A 24,172-nucleotide genomic window follows, 5' to 3' on the forward strand; every position below is an offset into this window, starting at 1 on the left:
TGTTACGTAAATTTCCTTCCTCCCGTTGGCAACCACTGGTTCATTCCATGTGGCAACTCTTGGTTCCTTCTTGGGCTGCATGACTGATTGACAGGTTGCCATAACAATGGGTTGGTAACTTTCTCTGACGCCGCCATTGCTATGGCAACCTGCTATACACATAGTATGCCGCGATTAGTTTCCACTGCACATGCTTGAGATTGGGTGGGAGGTGCATGCTGGGTAGCCAGCTGCATCTAATCCCGGAAGAAATTCCCAGTGGTCTACAGATGCCCACACGCCGAATAGACCCTCACATGATCCAGGGGGTGCTCTAAGTAATGCTGGACTTTATTAAAACAAAAAGATTACAAATATAAATTATGCCGATTTAGGCCCCTTTCACACTTATATGACTTGTCCTATGATTTGTGATGGCAAAGTAGCATGACAAGTCGTTTCCCATCATTTCCAATGACAATTCATATTAGTACGACTTCAAGTCGTTACGACTTTAAACGTAGTCATACTTTGGTATGATTTTGATGCCACTTACAAAGGCATTCCCTGAAATTGTGGCTGCGAATCGTGGCAAATCGCGCTTTTTGAAGTCGCAGTAGTGTGAAAGGGGGCTTAGAGTAAAGTTGCTGCGACAATTGCGGGGGTGCTTTTTAATAAAAATTACAAGATGAATGGAACTCCACTTTAAGACAGACCGCTAAATACAGAGTAGAATTCTGTATATAGTGGCAAAAAAAAGTATGTAACACCTTGGAATTAACTTTTTTTCTGCATTAATTTGCCATAAATTTTGATCAGATCGTATTGATCAGATTTGCCAGATTGCCATTGCTAGCCAGAATAATATTGAGCTCCCCAAGCTGACTTCTGGTATTGTCAGAGAGCTACTTAGAGCAAAGGTCAAGATATTGGATAGTTTTTTTTTAATTAATCCAACAATACCACTTGGAAGTAACTTTAGACATGTTATTCTGAGAGATACTAATCAACTCTTCAACTTCTTCCATCTTGTTGAACCTCTGAAACCATTCCCTTGTTGTCGGGGCTCGGTCTGAACACCAGCGGCACAAGATACAATGTCTAGTCTAATCAAAAACTTACAGTAGGTTACTTTTAGAATGGGTGTGTGATGCGCCGCGGAATAATCAAGCGATTTAGTGGTAGTGACTTTGTAATTTTTTCCAGAAAATAAAATATAATTTTTGTACTTGCTATAAAAATCTGTTTATTGGAATCTATTGAGTGACACAAGGAACCACCCCTTTGTGTATTTGATCATGCTCTCTACTGTTCTGCAACAAAACAAAGGTTTATTGGTATCAAGATGTTTTGTTTGCCAGTATCCAATCTTCCTGTAGGCGGCAGTATAACCAAAAGGTGGAAGACTTCCTGTGTCCATCAGTTGACTCCAAGAAAAGGATTTTATGGCGAGTTCAAAAATCCTATTTTTAGAATTTCTATCTAAAGCATCTGGTAATTCATAAGTACTTAGAGGTGCACGTAATGCTTTTTTGTAGCAATTAACCCTCCATCTTAAATGAAAGGTTTGAAGGAAAGCTTGCTGTTTTTAATGAGCCAGTGTGCTGTAATGTCTGGACTAATTAAATCATTTTGCAGTATTGAAATTCCTTGTTGGCACTCCCTGCTTCGAGTTTGCCAAGTCTCTTGTTTAAATATTTTCAAGAAAGGCTATTAATGAAGGCTTATTTAGTGGATTGTTTACTCATTGGGACCAGCTTGCACTCTCCTGAAAAGCGGCACTTGTCAAAGGTTGGTCATTGCTTCTGAGGTTTCATGTACACGGGACGTTGTTCAACATTTTTTTTTTTAAATGAAAAACGTCTAAACGAAACACTGCTGAATGCGAGTAACTGCGTTTGGCGCTTGAAATGCCTCTAAACGCAGCTTCTGAACGCATTTCTTTTTTTTTTTTGGGCTCCAGAAAAAGCCTCTAAACGCAACTGCGTAGAAACGACAAAATGAACCTGTGTACATGTACTGATAAGATAACATAGAGGAGAGTTCAGGAGCAGTTGAAAAAAATGCCCAACTGCTCCCAAACGTCCGTTTACCAGCAGCATTGTACATGAGGCCTAAACTGACCACACGTTGGATTCTACTATATTTATAGTTACAGGGCCATTTTTTATTTTTATCCTAAAATATATTTTCCAGCGGGAGGTTGTGGCTTTTCTCTGTAGTCAGAATATAGGATTACATTAGTCATCTCCTTAATGAGTAATGAATTCTGAATTATGAAGCCCAGTTACAAAATTGTTCTTTACGTTTTTGTATGCAGATACAATGCAATGGAAGGAACTAGGGCTGCAACTAACGAGTATTTTCATAATCGATTAGTTGACCGATTATTGTTTCGATTAATCGGATAATAGCCTTAAAAAAAAAAATAGCATTTTAATTTTTTTTTGGGCTAATATGTTGTTGGGCAGATTACAAAACACAACTTGCTACAAACACATTACATGCTTTTCTGCAGCTTCTCCATCGAAGTATATTAAACAAACTAAAAAAATAGCACCAGTTTGCATTAAAAAGTCCTTGCCCTTTCCAAATATGCAGCAGCTAAAAAAAAATCATGGATGTGAACGTGTCCCATAGGGAAACATGTAAATGAACTGTAGTGTGTTTCTGCAAAAAGCACCAAAAAACAGAGGTGTGAACTCAGGCCTGAGATGTTTAGTAACATAATGGGGTTAAAAAAAAGAAGTACAAAAAGAGCAAATAATCACTACTGTAAGGGCCACACCAGCGGACCGTTCGTCCGCTCATTACAAGTCCGTTAACGGACTTGTAATGAATCCCTATGGGATCGCGTCCGTTAGCGGATGGAGCATCCGCTAGCGTCCGCGTCAGTCGGCATCCGCTTTCCCGAACGGAAGAAACCCTATTTTTCTTCCGTTCGGCGGGACGGACCGGATGCAGACGGACAGACGGTCCGTCTGCATCCGGTCCCCCATAGGGGACAGCGGAGCAGAGACAGGGCGGTCCCTGCACTGTGTGCGGGGACCGCCCTATCCGCCGACAGCTCAGCGGGGATCCCCGCTGAGCTCTGGCGGACACACGGAGCGGACCCAGAAACGGTCCGCTCCGTGTGAAAGAGCCCTAAGGGGTTCGTTTTTTTTACTGTGGGGCAGTGAAAGTTATAAATACAGTAGCAATTTGCTTTTTTGTACTAATAAAGGATTAATTTTAGTTTTTTTAACCCCATTATGTTACTGGCCGATTAATCGATTATGAAAATTGTAATCGGTTAATTTCAGAATTGATTAGTTGTTGATTAATCGATTAGTTGTTTCGGCCCTAGAAGGAACAACTTGGCAGATAATGTCCAGTTTGGTTTGTATGGGGTCGCCAGATATTCTAACTGTGCAATAGTAAACAAATATTATTGGCTGTCCTGAGGGTTATTCATTAAAGCCAAAAATAGCAAGATTTTTTTTTAAGAATAAATTGTAGTATTTACCTTCAGTCCAGAAAGTTCCCCTGCAGTACTTTCTTTTTTTGAAGGATGTTTGAGGTCTGATGGTCGGCCTCATGCAACCCACTTACTCTGAGCCAAAGTCATCTTGGACTAATCCCAGCCGGTGACTGCAGTGTGAAAGGTTAAAGGGGTTGTAAAGGTAAATGTATTTTCACTTTAATGCATCCTATGCATTAAGGTGAAAAAACATCCGACAGCACCGAGCTGTCAATCCCATCCAATGACGCGCAAGGTGGCGCCGAGTGATAGTTAGCGGCTATGGCCGCCGCTGTATCACGGGAGCGCGCTGGCAAGAGCTTTCCACCATGCGAGGGAGCTTGCATGAAAGTAGAAAGCTCTTGCGAAGAGGCGCCGAGACAGCCGCCGAGGGACCCCAGAAGACCGGGTTCGATGACACCCTGTGCAAAACGAGCTGCACAGTGGAAGCAAGTATAAAATGTTTATTTTACCAAAAAAAAACAATTACTTTTTAGTGTTCCTTTAAGCAGCACAGTGATGAACTGTTTTCTCTGTCACTCTGCTCTCTCCTGCAATCGGCATGCCGTTTGTCAGCAAATGAACATTTTGGCTCATTGTGCCTATTCTCTCTCACTCCTGCCCTGCTGTACCGGGTTTGCAAGAAGCTGGTATAGGGTCAGAATTTGGATCCTTACTCCGGTTGCATTTAAAAAAAATTACATTTAAAGTGGTTGTATAGGCAGAATTTTTTTTTTTTTTAACTTATGCAATTTATGGATTAGGATAAAAAGCCTTCTGTGTGCAGCATCCCCCCCAATACTTACCATCTTGATCCAGCGACCCGGTCCGAAGCTCCGTGACCGGAACCCGATCACCGCGGGGGTCACGCAAACGGTCCCCGGAGCTGAAGAACAGGGAGAGCCGTATGTAAACCCGGCTTCCCCGTTCTTCACTGTGGCGGCTGCATCGATCATGTCATCCCTTTTATAGGGAAACACAATCGATGACATCAATCCTACAGCCACACCCCCCTACAGTTGTAAACACACACTAGGTGAAACATTACCCCTTCAGCGCCCCCTGTGGTTAACTCCCAAACTGCAACTGTCATTTTCACAATAAAGAATGCATTTTAAATGCATTTTTTTGCTGTGAAAATTACAATGGTCTCAAAAATGTGTCAAAATTGTCCGAAGTGTCCGTCATAATGTCGCAGTCACGAAAAAAACCACTGATCGCCGCCATTAGTAGTAAAAAAAAATAATAATAAAAATGCAATAAAACTATCCCCTATTTTGTAAACACCATAAATCTTGCGCAAACCAATTGTTAAACGCTTATTGCGATTTTTTTTTTTATACCAAAAATAGGTAGAAGAATACGTATCGGCCTAAACTGAGGAAAAAAATGTTTTTATATATGTTTTTGGGGGATATTTATTATAGCAGAAAGTAAAAAATATTGATTTTTTTTCAAAATTGTCGCTCTATTTTTGTTTATAGCGCAAAAAATAAAAACCGCAGAGGTGATCAAATACCACCAAAAGAAAGCTCTATTTGTGGGAAAAAAAGGACGCCAATTTTGTTTGGGAGCCACGTTGCACGACCGCGCAATTGTCTGTTAAAGCGACGCAGTGCCGAATCGCAAAAAGGGGCCTGGTCTTTTACCTGCATTTTGGTCCGGGGCTTAAGTGGTTAAAGATCTGCATTAAGTTGTGTTTTTTTCCTATCTGCCTAGAGGTTAATTCCAAGGCTGTATTGCGCATATTTTGTGTTTTGAATGTGTGGTGTTTTATATTGCACAGTGTTATACTAGAATTATGCAATATAGATCCCAGACATTTCTCTAGCTAGTTGTTTCTCTCTCTTTTTTTTTTTAATTATACTAATTAAGATAAGTTAAAGAAATTTAGATAGATGGTTTATAGAAATTTACCAGTTGATAAAATAGATTTCTAAAGCTTAATTTTAAAATCATTTGAACATTACTTATTTTCTAGGGCAGACAATAAAAAAATGTTGGTATATGGCACCAGTTATCTGTATAGTTAAGGGAGAAGTGGAGCCAAAGCTCTTTGGCCCTACTCCTCCTCCTATGGGTCACATTGGTGCACTTTGCTCTTTACTCCTGTTACCTGTGTTCAGCCGACAACGGGCTAAGGTCCTCTGTTGGCTGACATCACTCAGTCGGTCTTTCTTTGTTGTTGAGATCCACCTACATACCTGAAAGCACCACTGGGGGACTGAGCCAGCCACTATCGCCCCTTCCGGAGCTCCAGTTATAGCTGGAGGGGCAGCGCAGAGAGCTTGTGACTGACGGTCACCACTGTCTGCTCAGTGAACTCCGAGAACTGAGCAATCATCAGTTATGTGATCGGTCTTAGAGGCGGCCGGGGACAAATGCAGCATCGGATAGATGCTGCATCCACCTAGGTGAGTTTTTCTGTTTTCATTTATTTTTTATTTTTTTTAATGCCATACTCTTTTAATGGATATTTAACGTATATGTACAAATTCCTGTTTCCCCATTTACAAAAACATAGCCAACTAATTCCAGTAACTTAAAAAGACTTAAAAAGCAGTGCTGAAATCAGATGTTGGCCATTAGGTCCAGGACACAGAGCATTCAGGTTTGTTACAATAAAACACAAATGACTCTCCTTGAGTTAAGAATAAAAATGTATTATAAGATCTTTTCCCAGCTGTGAGTGGTAAACTTATTTTGGACGCAATCTAAGACCATTATTATATAAGCATACAGGTTTTCAATCAGTGACTTGTATTGTAATTTCTCCCAGAATGCCTGTGAAATTTCACTTCAGCTCCCTTGTCCTCTGAGAACTCATCTAATATTCATAAAATCTAGTGATATACTTCTATAAAACATTTTCTGTGCACTTGCCGGAAGTGCTGCTGCTTTTAACTTAGATATACAAGGTGGCTCTCCTGCGTACCCGTACTGTATGTGATATGGCACTTCTGGGTAGGGGGGCGTGTGTGCCGCTGGTGACGCGGCTTTGCTGTGATTTTACACAGCAGATGTCAATCAGCGGTTGCCAGCCATTGGATTACTGCCGGCACCCACTGATTGTCCGGAACACTCACAAGACAGGGCTCTCTGCCTATAAAAACAAGGCAGAGTCCTGTCCTGCCAGCGGGAAGTAATAGATTTTCTTTCCCCTCAAAGCAGGGAATTAAATCAATTCCTTCCCCTAGTAAAATCACAACATACAGTATGCATAAACACTGGCTAGGCACACATTTAACCCTTTTAATCATCCTAGATGTTTAACCCTTTCCCACACAGTGACAGTGCAGTGCATATTTTTAGCACTGATCACTGTATTTGTTTTACTGCTTCCCAAAAAAGTGTCCGAATGCCTGTCGCAATATCGCAGTCCCTCTGTAAGTCGCTGGTCGCTGCCATTACTAGTAAAAAAGCAAGTTTTGATTGAAGGCGGATTAGGAAGCTGCTGCGCCCTTTTTAAACCCCCCCCCCGCACCTTGTCTTTTTAATTTATTGGTATTGGGGAGGGTTTTGTTAAGAGTGGAAGAATATATGATAATTATCAGTAAACTTTGTACGTGTGACTGTCACTGTAAACACAAATTTTGTTTGAATATGAAAATTCTAGAAATTGCCTATTTTTCCACCATCTTAACTGCCCTGCGCAGAATGCTGGATCTTTGCGAGCATTCTATGGATAGCTATATATATGTTTGTGAAACTGAGCTTTTGGGGAGGAGGGGTGGAGCTGGTACCTGATATTGAACAGGTATCTGCTCCCACTTTTGTTCCGGTTGCCTTAGGCGATCAGAAGCAAAAGTTATCTTTCCTGAAGTCTTCTGGGACACATGACCGGTTCTAGAAGACTTTGGGACCAGTCACAGAGCGCAGTGCCTCTCGCACATGTGCAGTGGGCACCCGGCTGTGAAGCTGCAAGCTGTCACAGCCGGGTGCCCATTGGAGAGATGCCAGCACTGCAGAGGGTGGACATGTGGAGAACACGGCTGCAGCTACAGTTTTTTTGTAGCTGCTGACTTTTAATAAACAAATGACAGGAATCAAAATGATGTAGTTAATCGCAATCACCACTTGAGGGCGATGTTCCAATCGTTTTCAAAACTAGCTGTACATTTCATTTTTAATGTACATTGACATATATATATATATATATATATATATATATATATATATATATATATTAGGGTTGTCCCGATACTAGTATCGGTATCCGGACCGATTCCGAGTATTTGCGGGAGTACTCGTACTCCCGCAAATACCCCCGATACCCAAATAGAATACTTCCCCCCCCCTCCCCCGTCGCCGCCATTCGCCGCATCCACGCTGCCGCCGACTGTGTCATACGCCGGGAACATTACAGCTTTGAATAGCTGTAATGATTGGCGCCGCGCATAGACACTCCCCCTCGCTCGGGTGAACTGTCCAATCCCGAGCGAGGGGGAGTGTCTATACGCAGCGCCAATCATTACAGCGATTCAAAGTTGTAATGTTCCCGGCGTATGACACAGTCGGCGGCAGCGAGGATGCAGGTAAGTGGGACATGGATACATGGGGGGGAGACGCTGGATACATGGGGGGGAGACGCTGGATACATGGGGGGGAGACGCTGGATACATGGGGGGGAGACGCTGGATACATGGGGGGGAGACGCTGGATACATGGGGGGGAGACGCTGGATACATGGGGGGGAGACGCTGGATACATGGGGGGGAGACGCTGGATACATGGGGGGGAGACGCTGGATACATGGGGGGGAGACGCTGGATACATGGGGGGGAGACGCTGGATACATGGGGGGGAGACGCTGGATACATGGGGGGGAGACGCTGGATACATGGGGGGGAGACGCTGGATACATGGGGGGGAGACGCTGGATACATGGGGGGGAGACGCTGGATACATGGGGGGGAGACGCTGGATACATGGGGGGGAGACGCTGGATACATGGGGGGAGACGCTGGATACATGGGGGGAGACGCTGGATACATGGGGGGAGACGCTGGATACATGGGGGGAGACGCTGGATACATGGGGGGAGACGCTGGATACATGGGGGGAGATGCTGGATACATGGGGGGGAGACGCTGGATGGGGGGAGACGCTGGATACATGGGGGGGAGACGCTGGATACATGGGGGGAGACGCTGGATGGGGGGAGACAATGGCTGCATGGGGGGAGACAATGGCTGCATGGGGGGAGACAATGGCTGCATGGGGGGAGACAATGGCTGCATGGGGGGAGACAATGGCTGCATGGGGGGAGACAATGGCTGCATGGGGGGAGACAATGGCTGGATGGGGGGAGACAATGGCTGGATGGGGGGAGACAATGGCTGGATGGGGGGAGACAATGGCTGCATGGGGGGTGACAATGGCTGCATGGGGGGAGACAATGGCTGCATGGGGGGACATCGCTGCATTTGGGGACACATTTAAAAAAAAGTATCGGTATTCGGTATCGGCGACTACTTGAAAAAAAGTATCGGTACTTGTACTCAGTTCTAAAAAAGTGGTATCGGGACAACCCTAATATATATATATATATATATATATATATATATATATATATATATATATATATATATATATATATATATATATATATATATATATATATATATCTCATTTGTTTGACAAAATTATAAAAATTTAATTTGGGTACAATGTTGCATTACCGCGAAATTGTCATTCAACAGCGCTGAAAGCTAAAAATTGGCCTGGGCGGGAAGGGGGTGAAAGTGCCCAGTAGGCAAGGGGGTTAAATTGGCATTCTGCTATATATTTTTTTTTTTTATTTGATCACTCTTCTTTAGTGATTAATTTCTCTTGAGTTAAAAAAATAAATAAAATGGTACTTGGTGTACCTACCGGCAAAGGGACTTTTCTATCTGAATAAATTGCACAAACACAAAACCCATCTAAAATTCACCACTGCACTATTAACACCGTAATGTATAGATGTATAAAAAGAAAACCTTGAAGAGTATTGATCTGTCGGCATCATTCACATGAAGTGTTATTCGTCCCTCCATCTAGTCTGCAGTGGTCTCTGGTTGGAAAAAATCACATCTGCAATTTTCATATGCCAAACATGAATTCTAAAGCTTGTATAAAATGTCTTACATATTCTGGGTGCCGCACTTCACTTATACTTCTGAGCAGTTTCACAAGTACTTTTTGCTGCGTGAGCTTGCTGTAAGAAATAATTTGCTCATATTTGCATTTTATGGAGTGTTTTTATAAACAGCATCGCGCTTCTCCAGCAGTAAAAGGACCACTTTCTCCATTTCATGAATCATGATGAAGTCACGAAAGTAGGTCAAGACATGATATGAAGAAGTTGGAACCGATTACTTTGAAAGCAGTATTGCACAGATAGATGTTTTAATGATTAAAAATAAAACTACTCAATTGATCACCTATTTGATTGAACTTCATGTTTGAAGAGATTAGTAAAGCAGGTTCATGTTTGGTATTCTGGCCACTGGATGGCGGTGTTCTGTTACAAAGGACTTGTGGTTTATACTGCAGCATTGGACTTAATTTGCTGCTCATTGGTTATACAGAAATGATTTCTGATATTGTAGCTGAACATTACTATCTGTACTGTTTGGCATGTTGCCTTTCTTGGCATTCAGGAACGTGTATTTTTTCTTATAAAGCACAGCTAGTGGTAATTTAGGAAATTAAGTAGTATTCATCATTTTAGGGTTTCTACCCCATTCAAAATGTATATATCTAAATGAGTATATATAAACGAGTTAAAGGCATATTCTACCTTTTTGTAAAAAAAAAAAAATGCACCATATTGTAAAAGGAAAAAATGTGCATTTATTAAAGCGGTTGTAAAGTGTATGTATGTATACATGTGTATGTGTGTGTGTGTGTGTGTGTGTGTATATATATATATATATGTGTATATGTATATATATGTGTGTGTGTGTGTGTGTGTGTGTGTGTGTATATATATAATATAGTGTGTGTGTGTGTGTATGTATGTATGTATGTATGTATGTATGTATGTATATATATATATATATATATATATATATATATATATATATATATATATATATATATATATATATATATATATATATATATATATATATATATATATATATATATATATATATATATATATATATATATATATATATATTTTTTTTTTTTTAAGTGTATTTTGTGCGTGTACTCGAGAGAGGAGCCGGACTTGGGAGTAGGCAGGCCTCCCCCAATCTGCCACCTTTCTCCATGCCCCGGGTGGCAATGGTGGGTGTGTGAGTGGGTCCTCCCACACAGCCCGCCCTACATGCTCCGCTTTATGGGAGTGAGAGGATCTAGCCCGCTCAGCCAGCCCCGTTAGTTCTTCGCCTCTCTTTTTAGAGACCGCGTGGTCAAAGTGCGTGCATGTTAACCCAATTTCGAGTGCGTGGAAGTGTGGTGGTTTTTGTGGGAGGGGGGTGGGCGTACTAAGCGCAGGCTTACCTCGCATAGCACACCCACCGGGAGCCGGGCTGAGACCACCAAACTCAATTCACATGTAGCCGAGAGCGGGATCCGAACCCCTAGCTGCAGAGGTGAATGGCTTATCAGCGCAGTGCCAATCGCATTGAGCCACCGCAGATATATATATATTTTTTTATTAAACTAACAAACATGTCATACTTGTCTGCTCTGTGTAATGTTTGCACCTAACAGAGCTGCACCTAACCTCCCTTTTTTGGAGTCTTCCGCCAGTGCTGTCCACTCCTCCTGGGCTGTGTCTGCCCCCATAGCCAGCCACTTGGCGAGATGGCTGCAGGCTGGCACCATGTTTTCATTCTTTGCATGAAGGTTAAAAACCAGTGTGCAGTTCCTCCTGCAGCCCCCCCCCCCCCTGTACTCAACTGAGCCCCATCCAACAATGTGCACAATAGCAGAAGCACTCCTGGGTTACCTGCCGCCTCTTCGTCTGAGACCTTGGCTCCCACTGCTATCAATCACAGCCAATAAGGAAGGAACGGGGGCGGGGACAAGTCACGCTCTGTGTGTCTCATAGACCATATAGTCGGCTCGAGAGTGAGCATGCACGAGTGCCCCCAGAGCAAGCAGCTTGCTATGGGAGAAGAAAGCAGGGGGTGGGCCAGGAGCACTGGTGGGGGACCTGAGAAGAGAAGGATTGGGGCTGCTCTGTGCAGTTTTTAACTGTTTTTTTTTTTTTTTTATGTGAACCTTTTGCAAACACTTTTAACATGGATCTAACATGAAGCATAGTCAGAAAGGTAACAATTTCAAGCAGCAAAAACACCAAGTGATCAGATTTCTAGTGCCATAATAAAAGGACACATGTATGGATGTAACGGATATACATATTTTTATTGACCAGCTTGTATGCTGATTTATAGTGGAGCTTAAAGTAGTTGTAAAAGCAGAAGCTCCTTCTGTGTGCAGCAGCCCCCCTGATACTTACCTGAGCCCCATCTGGATCCAGCGATGTTGCACAAGAGACTTGGATGGCCAGAATCTCCTTCCTCATTGGCTGAGACAACAGCGATGTGCCATTGGCTCCTGCTGCTGTCAAAGTCAGTGAGCCAATGTGCTATAAAGTTTGTTGGTCAACGATTGACAGGAGTGTCAAATGATACGCTGAAACATTGTAAATGCTTTTTGTTATGAAATCCGTAATCTCCTCTCTCCCTGCAAGAAAATGGAGGATATCTGGTGTTAAAAGATTCGGGGTCACCAACTGCATATCTTTTGGACTCTTTTTCACTGCAAATGAAATTAGAGCTCTAAGATCATTGATGTCTGTTCTGTAATTTTTTTTATTAATTAGAGCTGTCTTAATCTATGCAAGCACAGGTCACATTTTTTAGCCTAAAAGGAAACTTACAGTAAAAGATATATATATATAAAAAAAAAAAGTTTTTAAAAATAACAAAACATGTCTATACTTATCTGCTCTGTGCAAGAGTGGCCCTGATCCTCCTCTTTTCTGGGTCCCCTGATGCCACCCTGGCTCCTCCTCTCTTGCTGGTTCCCCCAATAATAAGCTGAATCCGAGGGGGTCACTCATGTGGACTCGCTCCCAAGGCCCGCTGCTTTGTCCATTCACACAGATACACCTCCCGCTCCCTCATCCCTGGAGTTGATTGACAGGAGTGGCAGCCTATGGCTCCCGCTGCCATGGATCTGCCCAGGGAGGAGGGACAAAGCCAGGAGAGCCGCAGCTCTCATACACCACACTGGATTGCGATGGGGCTCGGGTAAGTATAAGGGAGGGGATGAGAATTTGATTTTTTATTTTATTTTTATTTATTCCTTCCTTCATGCATAGAATGCTTTAAGGTAAAAAAAACAAAAAAAAAACATTGAAGCTTTAAAACCACTTTAACCCTTTACTTGCAACACCTTTTAGTAATGTGTAGCTGCTGACTTTTAAGAAACAGACACTCACCTGTCCCACCATCCAGCAATGCAGCCGCCCGAAGCCTCGCTTCTCTCCCCCTCCTCTCTGCGGTGCCAGCATTGCAAGTATTGGCACCCGGCCGTGTCTTCACAGCCGGACGCACACTGCTCGTTATGAATGGTCGGGCAATTTTCTGTGACGTGTCTCAGAAGATTGCAGGGAGGGGGAGAGGTGAACTTCCGCACGGCGCCAGGAAAGGAAGTGAGAGCTGGGTACCTGTGAAAACTAGATACCGGCCCCCCAAAAAAATTACATGCCAAATGTGGCATCTCGGGGTCACGAGTCATTTTGGGGTGGAACTCCACTTTAAATGCACAGGACGCCCAGCAAAAGCACAATGGCAGCTGAAGGCATCCAGTGCATTCCCACTTCAAATTCAACCAACTGAACAAAAAATGGCAACATATAACTGTGTCTTTTCTGTCTAAGGTGCTGTAAATATACATGCTTGTTGTAAAATGGTAGTCTTCAAATTTGAAACCTATGTAAAGCATAGGAAAAGGAAATTTATTAATTTTACTTCATCTATCAATAGTGTACTTACCGTATTTTCCAGTGTAAAAGGCGAACGGACGTATAAGACGACCCCCTAATTTTACATTTTTTTTGTTGCCTGTCTGTACTCACTGTATAAGACTGCCCCCCTTCCAAGGCTTCATATTTCTTCCTTCTGGAGCCATATTCTTTTCCTTCTTGCTGGAGCCAATCACAGCGAGTGATGTATTCTATTAATGAATACAAAGCCTGCTTGGATTGGCAGAGGCTGTAACATCAGCCCACGCCTCTCTGACTCTCAAATCCAATCCGAGCAGGCTACTGTATGTAGCCTGCTCGGATTTACAGAGGTTGTTACTCCAATCCAAGCAGGCTCTGTATTCATTTGAATACATTGCTCACCGGGATTGGCTAAGCGGTATATACTGTATGTAGCCAAAGCTACATCCAGTATTACCGCACATCCATCAGGCATCCAAGCAGCTGACCTGTTGTATAAGACGACCCCTGCTTTTTGGCCAGTTTTTTTTTTAAGTGTAAGAGGTAGTCTTATACGCCAGCAAATACAGTATGTTTTTTTTTTTTTTTTTTCCTTCCCCCAGGTATTGTACTGCATTTTTACAAATGGCCTATAGAGGGCAGTATTAGATTATTTGAATTGTAGGCATGCGTTACTTGGCTTTAATGTTTCTGATTGAATTTTACCATATACCAAGAATAACAGAAGAAAGATATAAAGAGCCGTACATGTGTTGAAAAAAAAAGAAATCCTCAAAGCTATTTAAATGTATTTTTTTTTTACATCATGGCGTAAGGAAAGTTGATATGATGTGATATGTATAATTAAAGACTAACCTCTCCTTTGTTTTCCCAATATATCTACAGGTGACCCCAAACACTGGCAGAACAAATCACTTCCTGGTGATCCTAACTATCTTGTTGGAGCAAATTGTGTCTCTGTATTGATAGATCACTTCTAAGCCTACAGTGTAAAGATCAGAAAACAAATGTGAAACCTGCTTTGGACCTATTTATCTTTACACATCCTATTGAGTATTATTTGATCGCTAAATTACAATGGGACTCATTAGTGCTAGGAATTTTTGCCTGAACTTGCGTTTTACGGAGTAGACTTTAAAGCCATGGTCAGAATCTGGGCCTCAGACATGACATATGAAGGTCATACCAATGTCGCACCTTTAGCGTCTCTTATAACAAATGCCTTTTTCAGTTGCTTTAGTTTGTCTCCAAAGGACCAATCCTGATAACACTACAAAAAAAAAAGCCAGTTCCCAGAATGATACTTTAACCGGTCGCCCGATGTCACGGAAGGATCTTGCGTGCGTTTTTTTTTTTCTTTTTGAGTTTGATAGCAAAGACTAGCACTTTTACTTTTTATCATCTAGCATCTGCACCAGAACTCCAAGACGTGTTGTTGGGTATGAAGGATCTACCAGTCATCAGTTTTGTTCACTCTGCTGCGGAGATAGCTAAAACTCCCGTCAGGTGTTCTCCAGCAGAAAAAGTTTGAATGTTAATACTTTATTTAAAATACCAAATGCCATGATTGTGCTTAATACCCAGCCCACCACATAGTTCAGTAAAAAAATTATAAAAACAAAATAATTTATTTTTCTCCCCATTGCTGAGAGGGGCCTAAACATGAACTGTGGACCCCCCATTAAAACTACAAGGTTTACAAGATTGACTGGTTCTGGTGCTTCTATGGATCTGTAAATTAACCATTTACTACACACATTTAACCAGCAGGGATGCCTTACCCTCATGTTATGATAGTCTTTGTTTCCTAATTCTCTGTTCTATGAAGTTCATATGGCTTTTTGCGCTTATATAGGGTAATGTATAATGAAGAAAGATTGCTGAAAATATGATTTTATTGTGAACTCATTTTGCGGTGGACTAGCAAGGAAGAAGTTAAACCTCTGCAGTCAACCCAGAAGATACTGAAGGAAATTGTATGTTTTTTCTGCTATGCATTTAAAAGAAAATTCTCAAAGATGTTACAATGCCTGTATATAAAATGCGTGCATACCACTTTTTGCTTTTTTTGTTTTTGTTTATTTTTTTTGTTTCGTTTTTCTTTTTTGTTTTTTCTTTTTGTAAATTTAACTTTTTTAAGCTTTACTTTTTTGTAAAAAAATGAAAAAAGAAAAAGAAAACTGAACGTTTCTTAAGGATACCTTTGTACTCTTACCTTTTTTGAGCCTTGAACTTTGTAACATCTGCAGCAATAAAAGCGCATTTCTACAGTACTCACCACAAGAACATTTTGAAGCGAAATGCACAAAAATTGCTATCTTTATAAATGCTGAGCATAACTCCTCAGAATTCTCTAGTTTATTATCTTTAAAAAGTATCCCTGCTGCAATTTGTGATAAGGATTCTGTATAATGTGCCCTAAAATGTATTTTTTTACTAATAGACAATTTATTATGGCACATACGCACGGTTTCAGTAGAAGATACAGCACTGCATTCTCCTAATCAACTATTTAGTTCTTCACGTGTGGCTGATTATTATTTTTTTTCTTTGCAGTTATTAAAAAAAAAATTACACATTTCTAAATATACAAATAAAACTGGTTTTAAAATAAAATAAATCAAATATTGCTTGAGTCTGTGGTTTGTTTTGACTGCATTTGCATGATGTTAGTGTAATACATCAAGCAGGTGGGCTGTGGGAAATGAGTGCAGTGCATAAATGGCCCCACCAGGTCCACAGTCTTCCCATTCACTGCTTTAGGCTTCTGTTCTAAACAACTTTCAGGTTCTGCTAGGCTGTGCTGTGATTTTTCTTCACATGGTTTGGGGTGTGAAGAAATCTAGGGCTGTAAACAGACTCGGTATATTGAAGTGTTGCTAAACCCAAAAGTGTAAAATCGGTCTGTATCTGCACTGTGGAACTTAAGGGGTTAACTGTCTGCATTGTGTAAAAAGACTGTTTGAGCCTGTCTTCTCTGACCCTCAGGCTTCTCGCATTGTTCCCAAAACAATTGGTGGAGTCCGTCTGCACATGCTCAGTTTTGTGTGTATTGCTAGAGGTTTTTTTTGTTTTCCCCTTGGAAGAGTGCATGTGATCAGCACAGGGCCAATCGGCACTGTCCAGACAGGGGTCCTCAATCCTCACAGGACAGCCAGTGCAGTATGAAAACGCCTCCTACTAGCTTTAACCATACACTGATAGAAGTCACAAGACTCCTATATACTGCTGATGAGGAAAGGTGTTTAGCAGTTTTTAGTAAATATAATTATTGCATTTCCATGTACTGTGGGAGACCACATATAGTGAATACAGGGTCCTGGGTTTAGTAACACTTAAAAGTGATTGTAAAGGTGTTGTGTGTTTTTTTTTGTTATTATAACAAACATGTCTTGCCTGCTCTGTGCAAGGGTTTTGCACAAAGCGGCCCCGATCCTCCTTTTGTGGGGTTCCCCGAGGGCGCTCCTGGCTCCCCTTCGGCAAGTTCCCCCACGGAGAGCCAATTTCCATGGGGGCACTCGTGTGGGCGTGCTTCAGAGTCCTGCTGCTGCGTCCATTGACACAGACAGCATGACTCGGCCCCTCCCCAAGCTCCTGTGTCACTAGATTTGATTGACAGCAGCAGGTGCCAATGCCTTCTTTTATCAATCTATCCAATAAGGACCGTGACAGCAGCTGGAGCTGCTGGGCTTGTGCTTGTCGCTAGAACGATCTGGTTCAGGTAGGAAAAAGGCTGGGGGGGGGGGGCAGCTGCAGCACAAAAGTTTTTTCTCTTTCGTTCATAGACGGGGACAGCCTTCATTGACCTTAGGGTTATGCTAGGAAGAAGCATAACCCTAAGGTCAATGAAGACTGTGTCCGTCTATGAACTCAGAGAAATGGATTTTACGGTGAGTACAAAAATCCTTTTTTTTTTTTTTTACAGTAATGCATAGAATGGATCAGTCATGAAGGCATCTGGTGGATCCAGACTTCCATAGTCGGGATGACGTGGTGCCTGGACCGATCTGTGACGTCGGCAGAGAGCGGACTTCAGACCACTCTCTGCTGAAAATGGGTCACAGGGGGGCAAACCGAATTGCACTCCTGTGACCCATAGGAAAAGCGGAGCCAAACAAGCTCAAGCTGGACTTCGCATTTAAACGAAAAATGTCCAGTCATATACAAGCCATAGGTATAGCTAATGATCTACATCGGAGGCAAATTAATTGCTAATTGATGAGTTATTACCTAGATTCCTAATGTCGGTAATTATCTAGATCAGGCAGATCTTCATGTAAATATGCAAGGTATCAGAAAGTGCTTGATGGTATATTATCCTGTCCATTTACACAAAGGTTTGCAACTTTATCCAGATTTTGCACTTTTAACATGCATTTCTTACCCAGAATGTCCTTGGGAGATGTGATCCTATATGGTTATAGTGTAAGTATGCAGTCGTGCTCAAAAATTTGCATACCCTGGCAGAAATCATGGCATTGATATGACTGGTCATGCAAAAAAAAAAATAAGGATAGTGATCATATGAAGATATTTATTATCACATAGTTTTTTGCTCCTTTTTTAAATCACCCAAATGGCCCTAATCAAAAGTTTACATACCCTGGAATGTTTTGCCTTGGTACAGGCACACAAGGTGACACACGGTTAAAATGGCAATTTAAATGAATGTTAATTTCAAATTGCAAATCATGTCTGTGTATAAATAGTCAATGAGTTTGTTAGCTCTGCGTAACAGGTAATGGAACTTTATAAAGATGGGAAAGGATATAAAAAGATATCCAAAGCCTTGAATATGCCAGTCAATACTCTTAATCACCTTATAAGAATTGAAAAATTTGAGCATCCTTGATGCCAAGCCAAGGTCAGGTAGACCAATAAATATTACAGCCAGAAGAATTGTTTGGGGTACAAAGAAAAACTAACAGTTACGTAATCTCAGTAATCTTGTAAAAATTGATGGCAAGATGAATGCAGCATGTTATCAGAAAATACTGTCAGACAATTGGCATTCTTTTGCTCAAAAGCTGGGCATGGGACACTGTTGGATGTTCCTGCACAACAATAACTCTAAGCACAAGGTCAAGCAAGTTGACCCTCCAGTGGTTGCAGCATAATGTGATGGTTCTGCAGTGGCCATTACAGTCTCCTGACCTGATATCGAACCACACTGCAGAGACTTTGCATGACCTGGAGGCATTTTGCCAACACAAATGGGCAGCTATACCACCTACAAGAATTCTGGGCCTCATAGACAATGATTAAAAATTACTTCATCCTGTCGTTGATGCTAAAGGTAACCATACACAGAATTAAGAACTGAAGGGATGCAGACTTTTGGACAAGGGTCATTAAATTTGTTAACTTGTTGCTATGTTTTGTTTTATGATTGTGCCATTCTATTATGACCTACAGTTGAATATGAATCCCATGAATGTGTTTTCCCACTTATGTTTTCTTCTGATACATACTGTTTTTTCCCATGGGTATTCTCCAAAGGTATGCAAACTTTTGAGTACGACTATGTGCAGAGATCTTTTTCTGTTGCCAAAATAATTACAGAATTTAAATAACAGAAAACGCATTGATAAAGGTACTGAGATTTGTGATATTGTGTTAAAAGTGCACATTGTAAGGGGTTATTCAACGGTGGTATATTGAGTTACAAGCCTCTTGAAGTTCAGTGCCTTGTATAAAATCTCTTTATGTATTGTTGGTACGGTTGTGTGGGTTTTTTCTTTGCAGAAAATAGAAATGTAAAGTGAAATAAAACTGGTGTATCCTCCTTTGAAAAAAGAAAACAAACGCTTCTAGTTTTAATTAGTCATTATCCTAGTTTTACTCTTTTTACAACCCATTTTAGTTAAATGTTCTCTTTCGTTCATGGACGGACACAGCCTTAATCTTGACAAAGTGGTAAATGGCCTTCCTTTAGGAGTGACTAGGCAGAAAGTGTTAACTTCAAAACTGAACAACCCCGCCCAGGGGGCAGCCCTACTGGCTATATCCCCTCAGCCTGCACCAAGCAGTTCAGTTTTTTTCTGCCTAGTTAAGGAGGAGACGTGGCTCCCTTCAGGCCCATAGGCTTGAAGGCTTTTAGTTCAAATTGTATTTTTGTATTTTTTACTTATTTAAGTTTTTAATCATTCCTGTGATCTTCGATCAACTGCCGACTGGGTGACAGGCTGGATCCCAGATCCTTGTAGTCCAACCAGTTCCGGCCATCGAGTGTGTGCCCGACCATAGCTACGCACTCGGTCTTCCACGACAGGCCCCCCGCTCTACGGGTGGCCGGTGAGCTATACGCTCCAGGGCTTGCATTAGGGCCGGTCTGCAGGGTTGAGTTGCAGTAGCCTGGCCGACAGTCACCTTCTTTACCATGCGGTAGATGCACTGTCCAGGATGCTTCAGCACAGGAAGGGTCTAAGTAGTTACTACCTTGCTTCAGCAAGAAGGCAGAGCTGGGCATCCCTGGAGAGGTGAGTAAAGGGCTCTATATTCCCTAATATTTTTTGTAGTCTGATCCCATCTATATAGATAGCACTGGCGGCCATGCTTTTGGGGCCTCAGCGCTGTTGGCCTCTAGCGCCATCTTCAGATTTAAATCAGGAGCCAGACAGGCACGCTGCTGACTAGCAAACAAGAGCTAATTAAAGCAGCAGCCTTAATGAATAGCAGCCATTACAGCAGACCGACAGACCCTAGATCTGTTAGTATTCAGCGGACAAGAAGCAGCTCAGCTAAGAACGGCACTGTACTACTGGTTCCTGAGTCCTCTGGGAGGGAACTCCTCATCTCTGCTGCAGCTAGGAGGGTGGGTGATTGTACCTTGTTTGGAAGTCCCTGTGTCAGGCGTGTGGGCAGCATGGTGTCAGGAACCGAAGTTTTTTTCCCCTGAGACACCTGAGCTGGCAATTGATGCCCCTGCACCCGATGTATCGGTGGACAATATGTCTGCAATCCTAGATGCCTTTGTTGCCAAGGTGGAAGCAGCGCTTGGGAGAACGGGGCTAGGAAGCGCCCCCTCCCCCGCCATCTTCTGGGGACAACTCGGATGCGGAGCCGGGTCCAGCTAGCGCTCATGACCCTGAATCTGAGGTATGACGATGTGGACCAAGATCGCCCAGACAGTGAGGATGACCTCGGACCTAGCTCAGCATGCAATAGGGCTCTAGTAAGTGACCTTATCACCGCAGTGCGAGATACTCAAAAAATAGAGGGGTCTGCAGAAGCAGCAGACGCGTCGGTCCCTTTTGGGTTCTGTAAGGCAACCCGCACTGCTTATATTAGACAAACTTTTATACAAGGAGTGGGATAAACCACAGAAGGTTTTTTTTCAGTCCCTAAAAATCTAGCGGTGTGTTACCCTCTTGAAGAGAGTTTCTTGAAAAGATGGACCTCGCCCCCGATAGTGGACCCTCCTGTGTCCAGATTAAACAAGCTAACCACCATACCAGTGGACGGGGCTCTTGCCTGCAAAGACCCTGTGGATGAGAAGGCTGAGGCGATCAATCGCAACCTGTACAAAGTGGGTTCGGCGGTACGCCCAACCATATTTGGGACCCTGGTGACTCAGACACTCACGGAATGGGTAAAGATGCTGCTCAATGGGTTACAAGCACATCGGGCTTCCTCGAACGAGGTAGCCCTAGCTGACCAACTAGTACAAGGCCAAAAATTAATTTGTGAATCAGCCCTGGACACTATTCCTTTGCTGGCCAGAGCTTTAGTTCAAGCGGTGATGTTACGCCGTCTACTTTGGTTAAAGAATTGGTCGGTGGACCAATCTTCCAAAAAAGCCCTGATGGACCTGCCCCTTAAGGGCGACAGACTCTTTGAAGCTTCCCTGGATGACATTATTAAAGATGCCACAGGAGGTAAGAGCACACTGCTCCCACATTCCAAAAAGAGGAAGGAGCCACGCCGTAGGCAAGGGCCCTTCTTTACCGCACACAAGCATTTTTCTTTATCGTACATCACGGGACACAGAGCGGCATATTCATTACTATATGGGTTATATGGAGTACCTTCAGGTGTTGACACTGGCAATCTCAAACAGGAAATGCCCCTCCCTATATAACCCCCTCCCATAGGAGGAGTACCTCAGTTTTTACGCCAGTGTCTTAGGTGTTAGTCATGGTTTAGCTTGCCTCCGCATCCTTGGGATTAGGTGAGCTACCGGTTCTGTCCAAAAAAGCCTCAGCGCTAAAGTGGTCAGTAACCGGACCCCAAACCCTTGGGGTATAGCCCATAATGCTTTTCTTTTTACAGAGCTGGACCCTGGGCCCAGAACTTAGAAACCTTTGGGTGCCTAATGTTTTCTGTTGCCAGGGTGCTATATGGGCCCAGGACAGTGGATCCTTCATAGGAACCCAGGGCCTGAAGGTCTAGACATCCCCACGGAGATGGGGGAAGATTGGGCCTCTTGCTTGGCAAAGTCCTGCGGCATGGAGCAGGTAAGTGAGGGGAAAACTTGCGGAACTTGGTTCTTAGCAGGTTTTTTTCTGGGGGGTCACAGGGGACATGCCTAAAGTTATGCACTGCATCTGGCAAACTAGTCACATATCATAAAGATAGGATGGCTCTATATGTATTATTCCCCATAAGATGTGACCTCCCTTGTAGTGTTGGAAAAGCATTGAGTGGGGCCTGTGTGATATAAAAGTATATGTGTGTGTCAGAGAGCTGTGCTTACCTGCAAGCCTCCAGGCGATGCTCCATTCAGTCTTCCTCCTCAGAGCCTGCAAAGCAGGCAAAACGCTGACCTCCTCATGGTTCCAGGCTGCAGGCTGCAGTTTGCTGGAACAGAGAGGTCCCTTCCTCCCAAACCCCCCCCCCCCCCTGTCGGGAGGGGCATTTCCTGTTTGAGATTGCTGGGGGGGGAAGGGCGGGTCAGTGGCTTAAGGAAGGGGCGGCCCTTCCTTGTTTGTTCCATTCAATACTTTGGAACTGGGGAAGAAAGACCAGAGCGGCAGCACGGGGCGCCGAGGACACACAGTGGCCAGAAAGGATATTGCAGTCTTCAGAAGACTGTTTTTTCAAGCCTAGAAATAGGCTGTTTCTTTTCCATCTCATAGTTTTTCTTTGCAATACTACTCAGGGGGACAGAATGTTTTTTCTTTCCTGGATTTGAAACAAAAACGAAAAAAAAAAAGAAAAGTCATCTAGGGGAGAGGAAGCATTTTTTATCCCCCAAACAGGTGTTTGGGCAATTAACTTTTATAGTTCCAAATACCAATAGGTAGCAGGTGTACCTCGGTATTGTACCATGGCATCCGGGTCAGAGGGTACAAGAGGTGGGGATTCCCCCAGAGAGTCTGAGGTCTCGGACAAAGTTATGCCGCTGCTTTCCCCACAGGGAGCCTTGGGGCCATTGGGATCTGGGGCTGGAGCTGGCGCGGGTCAGTCCAACCCTAAGATGGTCACGGACAAGGTATTACTCACCTCTTTAAGAGAGATGGAGAAAAGAATGGGAAAAATGATAGCCACAGCTATGCGGGGCAGTAAACGGATTAGATCTCCGTCGCCCGAGCGCGGACCCTCAGAAGAGGAGGTCCTTTCCTCATGGGAATTGGACGACCTCTTGGACAAGGACCAAGTAGGTTCAGGGATCGAAGATCCGGATACAGAGGAGTCTGGAGCAGTCTCCCAAGGGGAGAGCTGGTGGATTCAAGCCTTAACGGACTTGGTCCATAATGCATTCAACTTGCCAGTACCAGATCTCCAGGTGTCTACGGTTTCAGCTTTGGGCTCACTGAGGGCGCCTCAAAGCAATGCAGTATTTCCGATCCACCCTCTACTAGAGGGAGTTTTGTTCCAAGATTGGAACAAGCCAGATAAAATCTTCTTACCACCTAAAAGATTCTCTGCCCTATATCCTATGGAAGATAAATTTTCCAAGAAATGGGCTACTCCTACAGTGGACGCAGCCATCTCATGTATTAACAAATCATTAACATGCCCTGTAGAAAACATACAGGTATTCAAGGATCCAGTTGATAAACGCTTGGAAGCACTACTTAAGAACTCCTTCACTACTGCAGGGGCAGTAGTACAGCCAGCCGTGGCTGCGATTGGGGTTGCTCAAGCATTATCGGATCAAGTTAAGCAGATGCTTAAACTTATTCCTGCCCAGCAGGCAGAAGAATTTTCGGATGTCCCTAGGGCCATATGTTTTACAGTAGACGCAATTAAGGATTCTATCCAGCAAGCGTCACGTTTATCGTTATCCCTTATCCATATGAGAAGACTCTTATGGTTAAAAAGCTGGGAGGCCGAGCCCCCATGCAAGAAGCTCCTGGTAGGGTTCCCCTTCCATGGAGGACGACTCTTCGGAGAAGACCTAGATAAATACATTCAAACCATTTCAAATGGCAAAAGTACTCTCTTGCCAACTAAGAGGAAGTTTCAGGGGCCTGCGTTTAAACGACAGTACTCCCCTGGGCAGGGGCCCTCTAATGCCAAACAGTATCGACGGCCTCCTGCGAAAGCAAACTTCGGCTTCAACAGCAAATCACAAGGACAGGCTGCTAGAGGCAGAAAGCAGTGGGTTCGCAAACCAGCAAAACCAGCCCCCAAGCCGACCTTATGAAGGGACGCCCCCACCCACGAAGGTGGGGGGAAGGCTGCGACTCTTTTCAGAGGTTTGGGAAGCCAGCATTCCCGACGAGTGGGTACGGTCTTCCGTGGCCACGGGCTACAAATTAGATTTCCTAAGGTTTCCTCCTCTTCATTTCCAGGAG

At 43.3% G+C, this 24,172-nt stretch overlaps 1 protein-coding gene across 10 annotated transcripts in view; it reads left to right on the forward strand.

The window, feature by feature from the left end:
- The window catches only part of TJP1 (tight junction protein 1), a 539,980-nt gene extending 524,072 nt beyond the window's left edge, over positions 1-15,908 (forward strand). For all 10 annotated transcript variants that reach the window (XM_040342798.1, XM_040342801.1, XM_040342802.1 and 7 more), the window contains one exon: positions 14,316-15,908. In XM_040342798.1, the coding sequence (XP_040198732.1) occupies positions 14,316-14,410 (95 nt within the window). In that variant the 3' untranslated portion in view covers positions 14,411-15,908. The remainder of the gene's footprint in view (positions 1-14,315) is intronic.
- The last annotated feature ends 8,264 nt before the right edge of the window (positions 15,909-24,172 follow it).

This window comes from Rana temporaria, chromosome 3, assembly GCF_905171775.1.
Source record: "Rana temporaria chromosome 3, aRanTem1.1, whole genome shotgun sequence".
In the NCBI taxonomy this organism is placed as follows: Eukaryota; Metazoa; Chordata; class Amphibia; order Anura; family Ranidae; genus Rana; species Rana temporaria.